Source organism: Malaclemys terrapin, chromosome 2, assembly GCF_027887155.1.
Source record: "Malaclemys terrapin pileata isolate rMalTer1 chromosome 2, rMalTer1.hap1, whole genome shotgun sequence".
In the NCBI taxonomy this organism is placed as follows: Eukaryota; Metazoa; Chordata; order Testudines; family Emydidae; genus Malaclemys; species Malaclemys terrapin.
In genome coordinates, this window is record NC_071506.1 from 247,490,030 (window position 1) to 247,505,952 (window position 15,923).

At 42.2% G+C, this 15,923-nt stretch overlaps 1 protein-coding gene across 1 annotated transcript in view; it reads left to right on the top strand.

Moving 5' to 3' along the window:
- The first annotated feature begins 7,739 nt into the window (after positions 1-7,739).
- The window catches only part of LOC128832917 (macrophage mannose receptor 1-like), a 62,508-nt gene continuing 54,324 nt past the window's right edge, over positions 7,740-15,923 (top strand). Inside the window, exons 1-6 of the mRNA XM_054020625.1 lie at positions 7,740-7,867; positions 9,167-9,568; positions 11,375-11,557; positions 12,616-12,780; positions 13,098-13,211; positions 15,355-15,498. Coding sequence (XP_053876600.1) covers positions 7,807-7,867; positions 9,167-9,568; positions 11,375-11,557; positions 12,616-12,780; positions 13,098-13,211; positions 15,355-15,498 — 1,069 coding nt within the window. The 5' untranslated portion in view covers positions 7,740-7,806. The remainder of the gene's footprint in view (positions 7,868-9,166; positions 9,569-11,374; positions 11,558-12,615; positions 12,781-13,097; positions 13,212-15,354; positions 15,499-15,923) is intronic.

Sequence of the window (15,923 nt, forward strand, 5' to 3'; positions counted from 1 at the left end):
AGCATTCTCTGAAATGCTTCCAGGTCCATGCGCAGGGCCAGTTCGACAGACAGAACTGCAGGTGCTCAATGCATGGATGAGATGATGGTGTATGGAAGAGGGGTTTAGATTTACTGTATTAGGAACTGGGGAAACTTTTGGGAAAGGGGGAGCCTATACAGGAAGGATGGGCTCCACCTAAACCAAAATGGAACCAGATCGCTGGCACTTAAAATGTAAAAGGTCGTAGAGCAGTTTTTAAACTAGGGAAAGCCAACAGGTGCAGAGGAGCGCATAGTTTGACAGAGAGATCCCTTAGGGGACAATCTATTAATAGAGATTCTCTATGTCCTAGTAAGGAAGAGAGGATGGAAGATGATAAAATATGTGTAGGATCAGATGAGAAACAGTTAAATGAAAGAGAGTCCCATTCAATTACATCATGTAATGGCAGACAAAATATTGTCACTTTTTAGCTAAGTGCTTATATACAAATGCTAAAAGTCTAAATAATAAGATGGGTGAACTACAATGCCTCGTATTAAATGATTATATTGATACAAGAGGTATCACAGAACCTTGGTGGAATGAGGATAATCAATGGGACACAGTAATACTGGGGTACAAAATATATCAGAAGGACAGAAGGGGTTGTGCTGGTGGTGGAGTGGCACTATATGTGAAAGAAATCATAGAGTCAAATGAAGTAAAAATCTTATATGAACTAAACTGTACCATAGAATCTCTATGGATAGTAATTCCATGCTTGAATAATAAGAATATAGCAGTTGGGATATATTACCAAGTACCTGACCAGGATGGCGATAGTGACTGTGAAATGCTCAGGGAGATTAGAGACACTATAAATATAAAACAATAATGAGGGATTTCAACTATCCCATAATGACTGGGTATATGTCACCTCAGGATGGGATGCAGAGTTTCTTGAAACCTTAAATGACTGCTTCTTGGAGCAGCTATTCCTGGAACCCACAAGAGGAGAGGCAATTCTTGATTTAGTCCTAAGTGGAGCACAGGGTTTGAGCTAAGAGGTGAATATAGCTGAACTGCTTGGTAATAATGACCATAATATAATTAAATTTAACATCCTTGTGGAGGGGGGAAAACAACATAGCAGCCCACTATGGTAGCATTTAATTTCAGAAAGGGGAACTACACAAAAATGAGGAGGTTAGTTAAGCAGAAATTAAAATATACAGTGTGAAAAGTGAAATCCCTGCAACCTGCATGGAAGCTTTTTAAAGATAACAGAATAGAGGCTCAACTTAAATGTATACCCCAAAATTAAAAAAACATTGTAAGAGGAACAAAAAAAATGCCATCGTGGCTAAACCACAAAGTAAAAGAAGCAGTGAGAGGCAAGAAGGCATTCTTTTAAATGTGGAATTTAAATCCCATTGAGGAAAATGGACAGGAGCATAAACTCTGGCAAGTGAAGTGTAAAAATGTAATTAGAAAGGCCACAAAATAATTTGAAGAAAAGCTAGCCAAAGACTCAAAAACTAATAGCAAAAAAAAATTTTGGACGATAAGACCATTGAAGAGAAAATAAATGAATTTTTTGCATCGGTCTTCACCGGTGAAGATGTGAGGGAGATTCCTCAACTTGAGCCATTCTTTTTAGGTGACAAATCTGAGGAACTGTCTCAGATTGAGAAAAGACAACTCAGGGAATTATAGATCAGTCATCTTAACTTTGGTACCTGGAAAGATAATGGAGCAAATAATTAAACAATCAATTTGTAAGCACCTGGAAGAAAATAAGGTGATAAGTAACAGTCAACATGGATTCATCAAAAAGAAACCATGTCAAACCAACCTAATATTCTTCTTTGATAAGGTAACATGCCTTGTAGTTAGGGGGAAGCAGTAGATGTGGTATATCAGAATGGAGAGGGGTAACTAGTGGTGTTCCCCAAGGGTCAGTCCTCGGACCGATCCTATTCAACTTATTCATAAATGATCTGGAGAAAGGGGTAAACAGTGAGGTGGCAAAGTTTGCAGATGATACTAAACTGCTAAAGATAGTTAAGTCCAAAGCAGACTGTGAAGAACTTCAAAAGGATCTCACAAAACTAAGTGATTGGGCAACAAAATGGCAAATGAAATTTAATGTGGATAAATGTAAAGTAATGCACATTGGAAAACATAACCCCAACTATACATACAGTATGATGGGGGCTAATTTAGCTACAACAAGTCAGGAAAAAGATCTTGGAGTCATCATGGATAGTTCTCTGAAAATGTCCACGCAGTGTGCAGAGGCGGTCAAAAAAGCAAACAGGAAGTTAAGAATCATTAAAAAGGGGATAGAGAATAAGATTGAGAATATATTATTGCCCTTATATAAATCGATGGTACGCCCTCATCTTGAATACTGCGTACAGATGTGGTCTCTTCATCTCAAAAAAGATATACTGGCACTAGAAAAGGTTCAGAAAAGGGCAACTAAAATGATTAAGGGTTTGGAATGGGTAACATATGAGGAGAGATTAAAGAGGCTAGGACTCTTCAGCTTGGAAAAGAGGAGACTAAGGGGGGATATGATACAGGGATATAAAATCATGAGTGATGTGGAGAAAGTGGATAAGGAAAAGTTATTTACTTATTCCCATAATACAAGAACTAGGGGTCATCAAATGAAATTAATAGGCAGCAGGTTTAAAACAAATAAAAGGAAGTTCTTCTTCACGCAGCGCACAGTCAACTTGTGGAACTCCTTACCTGAGGAGGTTGTGAAGGCTAGGACTATAACAGCGTTTAAAAGAGAACTGGATAAATTCATGGTGGTTAAGTCCATTAATGGCTATTAGCCAGGATGGGTAAGGAATGGTGTCCCTAGCCTCTGTCTGTCAGAGGGTGGAGATGGATGGCAGGAGAGAGATCACTTGATCATTGCCTGTTCGGTTCACTCCCTCTGGGGAACCTGGCATTGGCCACTGTCAGTAGACAGGATACTGGGCTAGATGGACCTTTGGTCTGACCCAGTACGGCCTCTCTTATGTTCTTATGTTCTTATCTCGACTTTAAATTTTTTGATACTGTCTTACATGAACACTTCTTAAACAAACTAGAGAAATATAGCCTAGGCCAGCGGTGGGCAGCCCATGGGCCACACGCGGCCCATCAGGGTAATCTGCTGGCGGACCGCCAGACAGTTTGTTTACATTTGCATGGTTGCCCACACGTCCCAGTGGCCGCGGTTCACTGTTCCCGGCCAATGGGAGCTGTGGGAAGTGGTGCAGGTGCGGCAGGTTGGGGTTGATTGAGCCCAGAGGAGTTCTTTAATCCCCTTTTAACTAGGGCAAGGAGCAGTTGTGCCACAAGGACTTTATGTGGAAAACTGTCCACTAGAACCTGATCTGAGATCACTGACTCATTTCCTCTAGGCCACAGAACATCAGTTAGGTGATGATACATAGCTGTATCTATGTTTAATGCATTGCCACATTGCTTGCTAATTTGTACTTAATCTTCGTTTCCTCTTTTTCTGCAAATGTGTCCAGATTTCCAGGCAAGGAGGTGCATCTGAGTACTGTGAATGTAAAGATTTCCTGTCCCCTAGGCAGATGCTGCTGAAAGAACATGCTGAATCATCACTACATCCAGTAACCCTCTTCCCAAGTCCAGGCTTTTGGGCCCCACCTCACCCAATGGAAGGTAGATTTAGGCTCTGCCAACTGCTACCTCCCTGAAGTGTTGCTGCTGCTGGAGACTTGTGCTGCTGGGGTTTGTACTTAGGGTTGCCAACTTTCTATCTGCAGAAATACAAACACCCTTGCCCTCCCCCCTCCCTGCCCCTTTTCCAAGGCCACACCTCCTGCTCACTCCATCCCCCTCTCTCTGTCGCTCGCTCTCCCCCACTCTTGCTAACTCACTCATTTTCAGCAGGCTGGAGCAGGAGGTTGGGATGCAGGGTGAGGGGGGGGTGAGGGCTCCAGCTGGGGGTGCGGGTTATGGGGTGGGGCTTGGGTTTGGAGTGCAGGAGGGGACTCTGGGCTGGGGCAGAGGGTTGAGGTGCAGGGGGAGGTGGGGGTTGCGGGCTCCAGGCGGTGCTTACCTCAGGTGGCTTCCAGGAAGCTGCCGGCATCTCCCTCTGGCTCCTAAGCAGAGGCATGACCACGTGGCTCTCCGCACTGCCCGCGCCTGCAGGCACCGCCCACTCAGCTCCCATTGGCTGTGGTTCCTGGCTTATGGGAGCAGCTGAGCTGGTGCTGGGGGCGGGGGCAGTGCTCAGAGCTCCTGTGGCTGTCCCTCCACCTAGGAGCCAGAAGGAGATGCTGGCAGCTTCCCGGAAGTTGCATGGAGCTGGGTAGGGAGCCTGCCTGTGCCGTCACCTAAAGCACGTCTTTCCGGCAGTGCTGACTGGAACCACCAGGGTTCCTTTTCGACCAGGCATTCCAGTCGAAAACTGGACCCCTGTCAACCCTGTGGTGGCGAAATCAAGTATAGGCCCTGAGGTGAAACACATCCCTAATATTTCTATTTATTTGTTATTAGCATCTCTTTCTAGGTCATTAGTGCCTTTTAATTTTAGCAACTACTTCTCCAAAAACGAATCAATGTTCAGAACAGGTTCAGTTTCTCATCCCCCCCACTGTATTAATGTGCATTCTGTTACTATAAGCCCCCTCCCTTGGCTTTTGTTCTATTGGGGCTGTCTGGGACCCTTGACATCCTGTGCGCCAGGCATGAGAATGGGAGTGATGGCAGAGGTTCTACTTTCCTACAACTCTCCAATTTCCTTCCACTGTCATCATCAAGCTGTCTCTGATGCAACTTCTGCTGTCTCTGCCCCTTGCAGAAGAAACAGAAAAACACCTGACCAGGGAGATAGCGATTGTACTAGAAAAAGAGGGCCTTAATCAGGGGCCTCCAAAATAACCCAAATTTCATATATATTACACACAAAAGTTATGCTAAAGGAACATTACAGTTGCAAAGCTGAGCATTGCAAAGTTATGCAAGGCCAGAATAAAGGTTGCTTGTCCATCCTTATTTTGGATACCTTGGGCATATACATTATGATACAATCTTTAATTACATGTATACATACTATTTTTTCCAGCCACTCATAGTGTCTTCCATCCACTGGCTCCCAGTCCCCTGTTTCCTGCCCACCCCCATTTCCCTGCCCAGCCAGTCCCAGGCTCCCCTCCTCTCAGTCCCAGTCACCTTGTCCAGCCCATCCAGATTCCCATCCACACCCAGCTTCCAGTCCAAGCTTCTCTTCCCCCACCCCTGCCAGCCTCCAGCCCCTGTCTATCAACTCCTTCCCCCCCCCCGCACCGCCCTTGGCTCCTTGTCCCATTGTATTCCTGGCCCCTCCCTAGGGCGTGAGTCATGCCGGAATGCTCCAGAACACCATTCCAGCACTGCCGGAAAGAGCATTTCTTTATGACTGGCACTATCGCTTATGAATGAGAGTTCTTGAAGTACCAGAAATGCACTGCCTCTCCATGATCTGGCTCTTCTCTCCTCTGCATTTGTCAGGTGGCTTGCTCCTCCTGGCTTCCTGGAACAGGAGAGAGAACACTGAGATCACAGGACTGAAAGGCTCCCTGTTCTCAGTTCTGGTGCCCAGTGCCACCATGGGCTGCAGTAGCCAGGAACAGCAATTTCAGGGAAAGGCCTGCTTGGTGCCTGTAGCCCCAGGATAGTGTGTGCTTACTGTAGGCAGAATCTTCTTGAAGCTTTGCAGTTAAATACTCCCAAGTCTCTACTGAGCATGTGTGAACTGAGATTTTTCAAAGACTTATAATTTGGTCAAATCTGGATGAATTTGGTCAAATGTGGAATCAACAAAAAGGCACACCCCTGACCCAAAGGCCATCCCCCTGACACATTTCAAGTCCCTTCTTCAAAGCTTGAAGGCACTTGAGCTTTTCAAGGAGTAGGTTGCGGGAATTTTTTTAATATGACTAAACAATATATTTACCTAACCTTGTTCTAAGAAATGGCTGAACCCTTTTGGTGGAAACTTTCAAACAAACAAGCAAATAACAGACACCCAGCACAGAACTTTTCAAACCAAATAATGGCAAAGTTATAAGCAAGTGAAAATAGGGTCTTATAATGGAAAGTGTCAGGCAACCTCAGTAATAGCTTGTAACCCAACCTGTACCTATTCTATATATATTTTTAAAGGGAGCAAGTGTTTAGAAAAGTGAGCCACTCTTCTAAAAAGTGAGGTCGGTGACTATGACATTGCTTTAACTCTTCTAATGGAATTTTTTGTTTGGGAATTGCCTCTAATTTTCAAAAATAGGAAAATAAACTTTCTTTCTTGCTTCATAACTTTACCTTAGAGTGAAAATTCTTAATCAAAATGTATTTAGCTGAAAAACTCAGCTAGCCAAGGACAGGTCATGTCCCTCGGTCACTGTTCAAAGACAAAGCTCAAAGGAAGGGAATGTACACCTTTTAGAACTCTGTAGCCTCTCACCCGAAGAGTCTGAATTGCAAGCACCTGCTCCCAGATCCCAATAATGTAAAACTACCTTTAGCCTGACCTATATAGGGCCTACCATCTTTTCATAACATTAAAGCCCCCCAACTCCTGAAGATTCCTCAGGCAATGCCACTTTATTGGAGCTCTATGGTTTTTCTGTGGGGCAGTGATCTAGCTGCCCTCTAGAACATAAGGTTGGCCATACTGGGTCAGACCAAAGGTCCATTTAGCCCAGTATCCTGTCCTCAAACAGTGGCCAATGCCAGGTGCCCCAGAAGGAATGAACAGAACTGGTAATCATCAAGTTTCAGAGTAGCAGCCGTGTTAGTCTGTATCCGCAAAAAGAAGAACAGGAGTACTTGTGGCACCTTAGAGACTAACAAATTTATTAGAGCATAAGCTTTCATGGACTACAGCCCACTTCTTCTATATGCATCCAAAGAAGTGGGCTATAGTCCACGAAAGCTTATGCTCTAATAAATTTGTTAGTCTCTGAGGTGCCACAAGTACTCCTGTTCTTCTTTTTCTGGTAATCATCAAGTGATCCATCCCCTGTTCCCCATTCCCAGGCTCTGGCAAACAGGCTAGGGACACCATCCCTGCCCATCCTGACTAATAGCCAGGATGGCTATTAGAGCTATCCCTTGAAACCCCACCAAATTTCTAGCTGGAGATCTGATTTTGTCCCTGTGGGTTCCCTCCATGGCTGCTACTAATGTAGTCATCAGCCTCCTGGCTCCTGTGAGAGCACGGGCAATGGAGCCATGGAAGGGCCAGTTATCAATTAAGACAGCTCTTGCTTCTTTTCTATGGGTCCGCAAGGTTGGGAATCCTCAGTCCCTACTAACTTCAAGGTCATATCAACTTTGAATTTCATATTCTCTGAAAAGTGCAGTACTAAAGGTTTTTCTCTTAAGTTACTGTCACACATTTACAGACTCATCTCTGCTTCCTCTTCCTCCCTCTCCTGGTCTTTTTTACTGTATTCTCACTGGAATGCTGATTGGCTTAGTAACTCAGAAAACTACCCTTGTGTGACAACTATGTTCCCAGAAATCCACAATGAACTGCAAACACTAAGTTTGTCATTGACATTTCTGTAGAAGAACACACTCTTTCAACCCTAGAGAAATTAGCTTACGTGCGCAATGTTCTTATAATAAATTTATTTCAAAATGTCACATGGGACAGGATAGTTCCTTATTTAGAGCCCAGAACTTCCCTATATTCACCAACTCTTCAAAACTAAGGAGTACCTGCTAATCTGGCTCATTAGAGAAGGATTTTCTTATGAGGCACTGATTATAGCTCATTGTTATTTTTGGTGAAGGGAAGAAGGGAATGAAATATTTGCAATGGGTGTCTACCTGCTCCTGATTTTTCTTTCCCTCGTCACTTCAACAATTCAACTGCCAGGTAAGTTCCTGTCCTGACTTTTTTTGAAGTGAGGATATAAAAATGCTTCTTTTTGCGTCCTTTCCTTAGTTACTTTAACTTTCTCTTTGGGGCAGAGTGAGATTATTTATTTATGCTCTATTATTAGCCCTAATTTAAAACAGCTTCACTCAGTTTTGGTGGCATCTGGAGTCCTCAGATTTCCTTCATGGCATATAATCAGGGTTTAGACCAAGATATGGCTCAGAAACTGTGCTGGTGAATTTGGTCAAAGGCTGGGAGGGTGGGGAGGGGAGGGTAATGTATCACCCAGGGAAGCTTGGCTTTGTGATAGATGGTCCCTTACACCAAAAATCAAAACAATATTCAGATTACTGCCGGTCCCAAAGGACCAGTCATGTACCCCAGGTCAATTGTTCCTTAGATTTACACCAAAGCCAACACTTGCAGCCAGTCCTATAATAACCTAACTAAAGAGTCATTAACTATGAGAAGGAAATAAGAGAGTTATTTACAAGGTTAAAGCAAGTAACATACACCCAAAAGAGATAGGGTCTTAAGTTTCAAAAGGTAATAGAAGCTTCTATAATAATCAAGCGCTATATGTTCTATAGGGCTAACCCAGGATAAACACTGGGGATCTCTTGCTTGCCCTTGAGAGTCCATGCAGCATAGAGATACAATTTCTCCATATCAGGGATTTTTATTCTCATTCCACTCTGAGCTGCCAATTCAGCTGATGGGAGGAATTCACTCTCACTTTTCCTTTTCCTGAGGTGCTGGGGCGGGGGAGAGGGACAACAGGAGAGCAACCAACAAAGTCTTTTGTTCTCTGACATTCCACAATAGTTTGTCTGGTTTTGATGGGCATTCTCTGATAGGCAGGACATAACACCTTTTTTGTTGTAGGCCAGCATTAATTTCACACTAATTAATGTCTCTCTCTCTCCTGTCTGGTGACTGACACAGCTATAAAGGCTTGCAATGCAAATGCACAAATATGACTTCACAATATGGGATACAGATATACTAAGTGAGATCAACGCATGCAGCATCTTACAAGCATTGAATAAAATCTAAACAGCAAATTTTTCTAATACTACATTTATTTTAATAATACACACAAGGGAGGCAGCATAATTCTAGCTATGTATTTGTCAGTATCAAAGTGAGAACTCGGGACCTTGGCATAACCTGGCACCTGCTTTGCCAGCATCACAACAGCATCTTTCACTGCAGGGGGCTCAAATGTCCAATAAGTGACCAGCTTACCTCCTATTACAGCCTTCGCCATATATTTTTTCTCATTTTGTTTTACAGGTAGTGGAATATTTTTAATACACAATGAAGACCATAAGCTCTGTGTAAAAGCTCAAAGCTCGAACTCAGTCATAATTGCCACTTGCAACCAGGACGATGAGTCACAAAAATTCAGGTGGGTCTCTGACCACCAGATTCTGAGTATGGCATTGAAGTTATGCTTGGGAGTGCCTTCAGTGAAAGACCAGGCTGTGATCACACTGTATCCTTGTAACAAGACAAGTAAACTCCAGCAGTGGGAATGCAGAAATGAGACCCTTCTCGCAATCCAAGGGGAAGATTTATTTTTCAACTCTGCCCACGGAGAGGGAAGGAAAGTCATGCTGTCCAAAGGATCGGGCTCGTGGAATAGGTGGAAGATCTATGGAACTACAAAAAATTTGTGTTCTCAGGGCTATGAAGGTAAAATTTTGAAAATTAATCTCTTTATTCTAAACTAATTTACTTGCGTAGCTATTAGAGAATTTTGTTTCCAATGCACCTCACCTTACCATCATTCCATGCACAGAACTACGGTTGGCTCAATAGCAGAGCTGACTACAGGTAGAGAGCAGAATTGGACCTTTCAAGAACTGACTTTGGCAATTTGTGGTTCACTTGGCAAAGGCAATTCCAAGTGCCAAATGAAGTACATTAATGATAGACCCCTACATTGTGTCAATCAGTATACAGGGAATGATGATTCTACTAGTACAACAATGAAAACAAAAGATCTGTGTATATATTAGTATCAACCTGCCATTTGTGGAAGAAATGTGGAATCACGTTGCATTTAATGTCCTAGGGTTGATTTAACTGTTGCTCATGGAATATTACATTCTAGTAACTGGACGTGAGACCTAGCTCTTCCTCAGTTTAATTGAATACATCAGGCATGGTGGTCCAGCAGCATATGAAAAGGCGTTTCAGTTTATGATCCCTATTCACTCACTTTGTATGCATTTATATGGGGAAAATAAATTTAAAGGTGAAGTGAAATAATGTTTGTCAAAATAATAATTAAAAGAAAACCACTTAAATCCTAAGGGCCTGAAGTTTACTGTACAAAGAAACATATTTTAAAATGGATTCAGTAAAAAATAAGTGGTTTTTTTTCTGCTTATCCCAGAAGTCTTAGCTTTGGAGAGGCAATTTTCACCTACTACAGTTGGTGTGACAGTCTGCTATAAACAGTGAGAGAGTGCCTGAGCATGTTCTTGGCTGGTCCAGCTGTTCCTTCTGCTCCCACGCTTTCATGGGCTGGGAGTTAAAGTTCAGAGTTCATGTTATTAATTTAACAGTAAAAATCATTTCATTAATGTTGTAATTACCAACGAGCAAACATTAGAAGTCAGGTGATTCGGAATGAGGTTGCACTTAAACTAAGCTCAAAACTTCGGAAACACTTCCCCTGTAGCAACCGCATGAGAACAAGCGGAAATAATGACAAGAATTATCTGTATTGAACAGCTAGATTGTAACTATAGGAGTAAGGGGGAATAAAAAACACCCCCATCGTGTCCCTCCTTGGGCGATCCAGGTCTTGGCTCCAGTCACAACGGAATGAAAGGGGACTGCCTGCCTGTTTATTCCCCTCCCATAGCAAGAGGGTAAGGGGAAGGGTGTGTAAGTAGGAATGGACAGAGCTTTGGCTCCTCCCCACAACTGACCAACAGCCATTGCTGCTGAGCTGACAGAGGGGTTGTCATAATTTGCTGCTGGTAGAAGCCAGACACAAATTATGATACCTAGAGCAAAAGGGAAGCAGTCAGTGAAGTAACTATTCCAAATGTAAGATTTAGCTACAGATCTCTAGGGCTCTATCAAATATTCCTTGACTAAAAGAAAAAAAAATCCTCACATAATTCAAAGCAGGTATTAAATATATAACAGGTCTGAACATTTTTGAAAATCTGGCTCAGACAGAGTTACAAAGAAATATGGTAGGTTGAAATGACTATGAAGGCCAGGCTCAGGTTGTTTGGATGAGCTTAACTCTGTATATCTCTACTTTAAAATGTAACCTTCACTTAGAATTTCCTGGCTCTCTCAGCTTTGATTATGACAATGGTCTTAATGTAAGGATTTTTACTGTGAAATTAATTATATGTAATGTCAGCATCAACTCCTGCTTAACTAAGTTATTTGCATGGCATGTGGTTTATGATCAAACATTTTTGTGGACACTGGTACCCAATTATTGCTATCTCTATCCATTTGTCTCCTTAGATATGTTTACACTGCTAGGAAATGCCTTTGGGGCACCCTGTGTATTCCCTTTCAAGTTCAATAGTACGTGGTACGCTGAATGTACAAAGGATAGAAAGGCTGGTAATGAACAGGGCTTCCCCTGGTGTGCAACATCTACAGACTTCGATGAAGACTCTCTGTTTGGATATTGTCCACTGAAAGGTAAGTTCTTCACATTTAAAACAAGGGCCCTGATTTAGGCAAGCAGTTTAAGCACATGCTTAACCCACTATCACTTGCAGTCCCTGCCCAGGAGGCTCAGAGACTCTCTGTGTGGTATTGGGGAGGCAGTGGCCTCTTTTACTGGACTTCCAAAGGCTGGTGATGGGGGAGGGGAGAGCAGCCAGGCATTCCCAGGAGCCAGTGGGAGGAACTAGAGGACACGCATGTTAAGGGGGAAGCCAGGGCCTGGGGTAGCTGTGGGGGTGAGGTGGAGATCAGCACACTAGGCAAGGGAGAAACATGGGGAATCAGGATAGCACACTGGGTAATGGGGCAGCAAATGGGGTCAGGGATAAATGAGATAATGGGTGGGGCAACAAATGTAGGAGCAAGGGCACATAGTGGCAGCAGCTGCCTACCTCAGAAGGCTGGTAATTCCAGGGGCCTTACCCCCAACTTGGACGTTTCTAGCCAGGCATAGAATTTTCTAGAGGGATGTGAGGCAGCATCAGCATCTTTATCCCCTTTGCTGGCCTAAGGGGTGCGGAGATGGTTCTCGGTTGAGAGCAGCTATTCACATCTGTGAGGCAAGGGTGGGAGTTCTTCCTGCTGTACAGGCTGAGAGATCAAACTTTCCATCGGGGTGTGTAACATCTCAGATTAGCTTCCTTTCCCCAGTATGCAGAGGAAAAGCCACCCATGAGATGGAGATTTCATCACAGACCAGTAGAAGGGGTCTGAAAACCTAGTCTACAGGGAAATCCCATAATGTTGGAAATTTGGCAGGTCTTAGGAGAGGTTCCATGGAGTGAGGGAATGGTGGATGTGCAGGATGACAGGTTTATATATATATATATTTGGGTAGGTGTTGAAAAGTAAGTACTGAATGAATGGAGGGTGTGTAAGTGGAGCAATCAGTGTGTGCAAAGCAATCTAAATATATGCAAATTGCTACTTTATGTTAACTAGAATATACTGGGGGCATGGTTTCAAATCTTGGCAGGTATGATTGATTATATTTTCAATTAACAAATACTTTGCCATTTGTCTCTTTACAGACAACATTGACAAAGACTTTTGGACTACAAACCCTTTCACAGGCACCCACTACCAGATAAACTCCAACTCAGCCCTAACGTGGCACCAAGCAAGGAAAAGCTGCCAGCAGCAGAATGCGGAATTATTAAGTATTACAGAGCTACATGAGCAAACTTATCTGACAGGTAAAGCTAAATAACAAGTTGATCTCTGGAGCTTACACATTTTATATACACCTGACTCAGGACCATTTTTAGGAAGATGGGAGGGAACAAAGTGTCATTTTTCCAACAAAATCTATATTAATATGCTCCAAAAATGTACTTCCCCCTTACCAATAACAAGGTGTTGCAGCATCTCTGCATGATGGATGACTCTACATACCTGATTTTGTCCAAGACATGTAGTTTTCAAACTATTAGTTTTAATTAAAGCTTTGTACAATCACTACAAAACCAATTCTGTTTAATAAATTGTCATTTTATTTCTTTTTGTTACTTAGCGCTAACTGGCAGAGGGAATTCTGAACTCTGGATTGGACTTAACAGGTTGAATTCCAATGGTGGATGGCAATGGATTGGTGGCAGTCCATTCAGATATTTAAACTGGGCTCCAGGTAGGTGCACATCTGTTTAATGATGGTCTGTTTATGGGCAAAATTCTGCTCTTATATATGCATGGTGGGTCTAAGCTCCTATATTCTGCTCTCTCCACATTCACAGAATTCCCATTGATGTCAATGGGACTATTAAAAAAAAGTAGAATACTGGAGTGCTTGTGAGAGGAATTTGTCCTTACTTTGTAGTGCAAAATGAAAGAGAAGATTCCCAAACCAGGAAAGCATTTAAAGTCTAAAGACATTTGCATCATCTTCACACACCTGATTTTCCAGTAGCAATTTTCTTACATGCTATTCAATTCAGATGGAAAACTCATTAAAAACATTGAAATACTTTCTGTTTAGAAACATTACATACCATGCATTGTAGATTTTCATTTTTTCTCATTTTTAAAAACTATAACATTTGCACGAAGGTCTTCATAGGCCCCTGCTACATTTTTTCCCAGCTAGATTTATAATCCTGTATCTGTGACATCATAATCATTTTCGTAAAGCATGTAAACTACTAACGAATCAAACATTCATTTATTGTAAAGTCCATAAGTAAATGACAAACAAGGTAAAACACCACCACCAAATATCATACTCATAATGCTGTTGCCACATCTGTTTTGAAACATCACTGATCTTTTTCACTCATCTTCCCCCCACCCTCAAAAATTAGTTGTTATAGGAAATAACGTATGAAATGGTTGAAAACACCTTTATTTTTACTATGTGATTGTCCATATATTAAAATACATTCATCTGTCAACACATGAATGTATAACTCATAGTATGATTAGGAGTATGTATAAGAACTGATAGGAATACTGTATGACAGTAAGCCCACCCTTCCCAGAGCCCCAGCCTTGTGGGCCCTCTGGTTTACTATTTACCTCTTCAGGGATGATATTTGATGCAAACTGACCTAGGGTTTCCAAAACAATTAGCTGTTACTTTAGGCAGCTCAAAAGAAATACAGAATCATGCAAAATAAGATGCACTTAAATGCCATTTCCTCCCTCAGTTTCCTCATCACTCTTGAGCGCTCTTTGGGATTTGGGTCACTGTTTTCTAAGGAGTCCCTAACTGTTTTTAAAGGGCTGTCTCAAGACTTCAGTCTGTGTTCCCCTTCTGGGGAAATCCCACTGCTCCAAACCCTTCTCCCTGTAGACCTCTTGGAATAACTGGATTATGCCTGGTCAGGTACCTCTGTTAGCATACCCACTGGCCTGCCAGAACAGAGTCACTAAAATGTTAGTGTCTTCTTTTGTTTATTCTGTAGCTTCTTGCAGACAGGGTGTGTGATAAATGACACAGTCCTTGCCAGCCCCTGGCTGGTTTGCTACACATTGCAGGTTAGCATTATACATATGGCTCATAAAATCAATCAGAATTCACAAGTTCAACATAAATAGATCACCCAAATCAGGGTTGCCATTTCTCAGATATTTATCTTTTGCCTTAGGCTCTAGTATATTTCCTCAGCATGTCTCCTCCCATTTATGGCCAAAGTGGGATAAGGTTCATAAGCTATAGATGCTCAGTAAATACTGAGGTTGAAAATTTTCAAATCAACATATTGCCTCTGACTTGTGGAAATATATATTTTGGTTTATCTTTTATATTATCAAGATTAATCCAACTTTCTTCATAAATACAATATTGCTGAGTTTCCTCCTGAACACTGTTTCCCTGGGATTCTAAAGGTTAGAGAGAGCAAGTGTGATGAACACCATGATTGACACATTGGAATCGAATCAGGGACCTCCAGAGCTAAAAGCATGGGTTGCTGCAGTTTGAGCTAAAGCTTGCTATGTAGGGTTGTAACAGACTCATATTCCCTGGAGATGGGGCTCAAAGGGAGACTGTAACACACACTCGCCAGTGGGTTAAATGTGGAACTATATATGAATATCCAATTGTAGTCAGGCTATTTGGACTAATGGACAACAACTTTATAGCATCAGTGGTGTTGGTCAGCTAAGTAATTGTCTCGTAATCTTCTGTCCTTAAAGTGATGATTATTAGCAAATAATATGTCAATGAATTTGTAAGTGCAAGAAGACCCCCAACAGATTGTTCCTTTGGTTGGTGAGATGAAGATGTACAGTGTTAATAGAGATTCTCTGCTTTTTGTGTTTGTTTCTCAAAGGAAGTCCCTCTCTTGAGTCTGAAAAGATCTGTGGACTGCTACAGTCTGGAAATGGTAAATGGGAAAACCAGCAGTGTGATCAGAAACTTGGATACATCTGTAAAAAAGGAAATTCCTCTTTGGAGTCCTTTATTAATCCCTCAGGTAGGCTGGTCAATACAAATAAAAGCTATTTATTCAAAGTCTATAGAATGTCCTGCAATGAGCAAAAGATAAAAAGGAATGCATCTTTATACAGTGCACATAACCTTCTGTCTCGATTGTCAAAACCAAATTGTTAGGCCTGTTGATAAGTTGTAAACACATGTGGAAGAATTCCATGATGTCAGTTCTCTATAGGTGTCTAAATGTTGCTTCACTAAGGCCACTTTGAAAAAGTTCCAGGAACACAAGGCCCTCAGAGGGCAAAGGATCCTGCTCTGGGGGAAACTAATCAGGACCTGAGTCCCTTGCATGTATGCTGAAGTCTGCAGAATATATTAGAGGGACCATGTGCTGCATCAGGAGTGATCCGGAGTGCATCCTGAACCTGGTCTCTGAGATCCATTGGATACATCTACACAGCTATA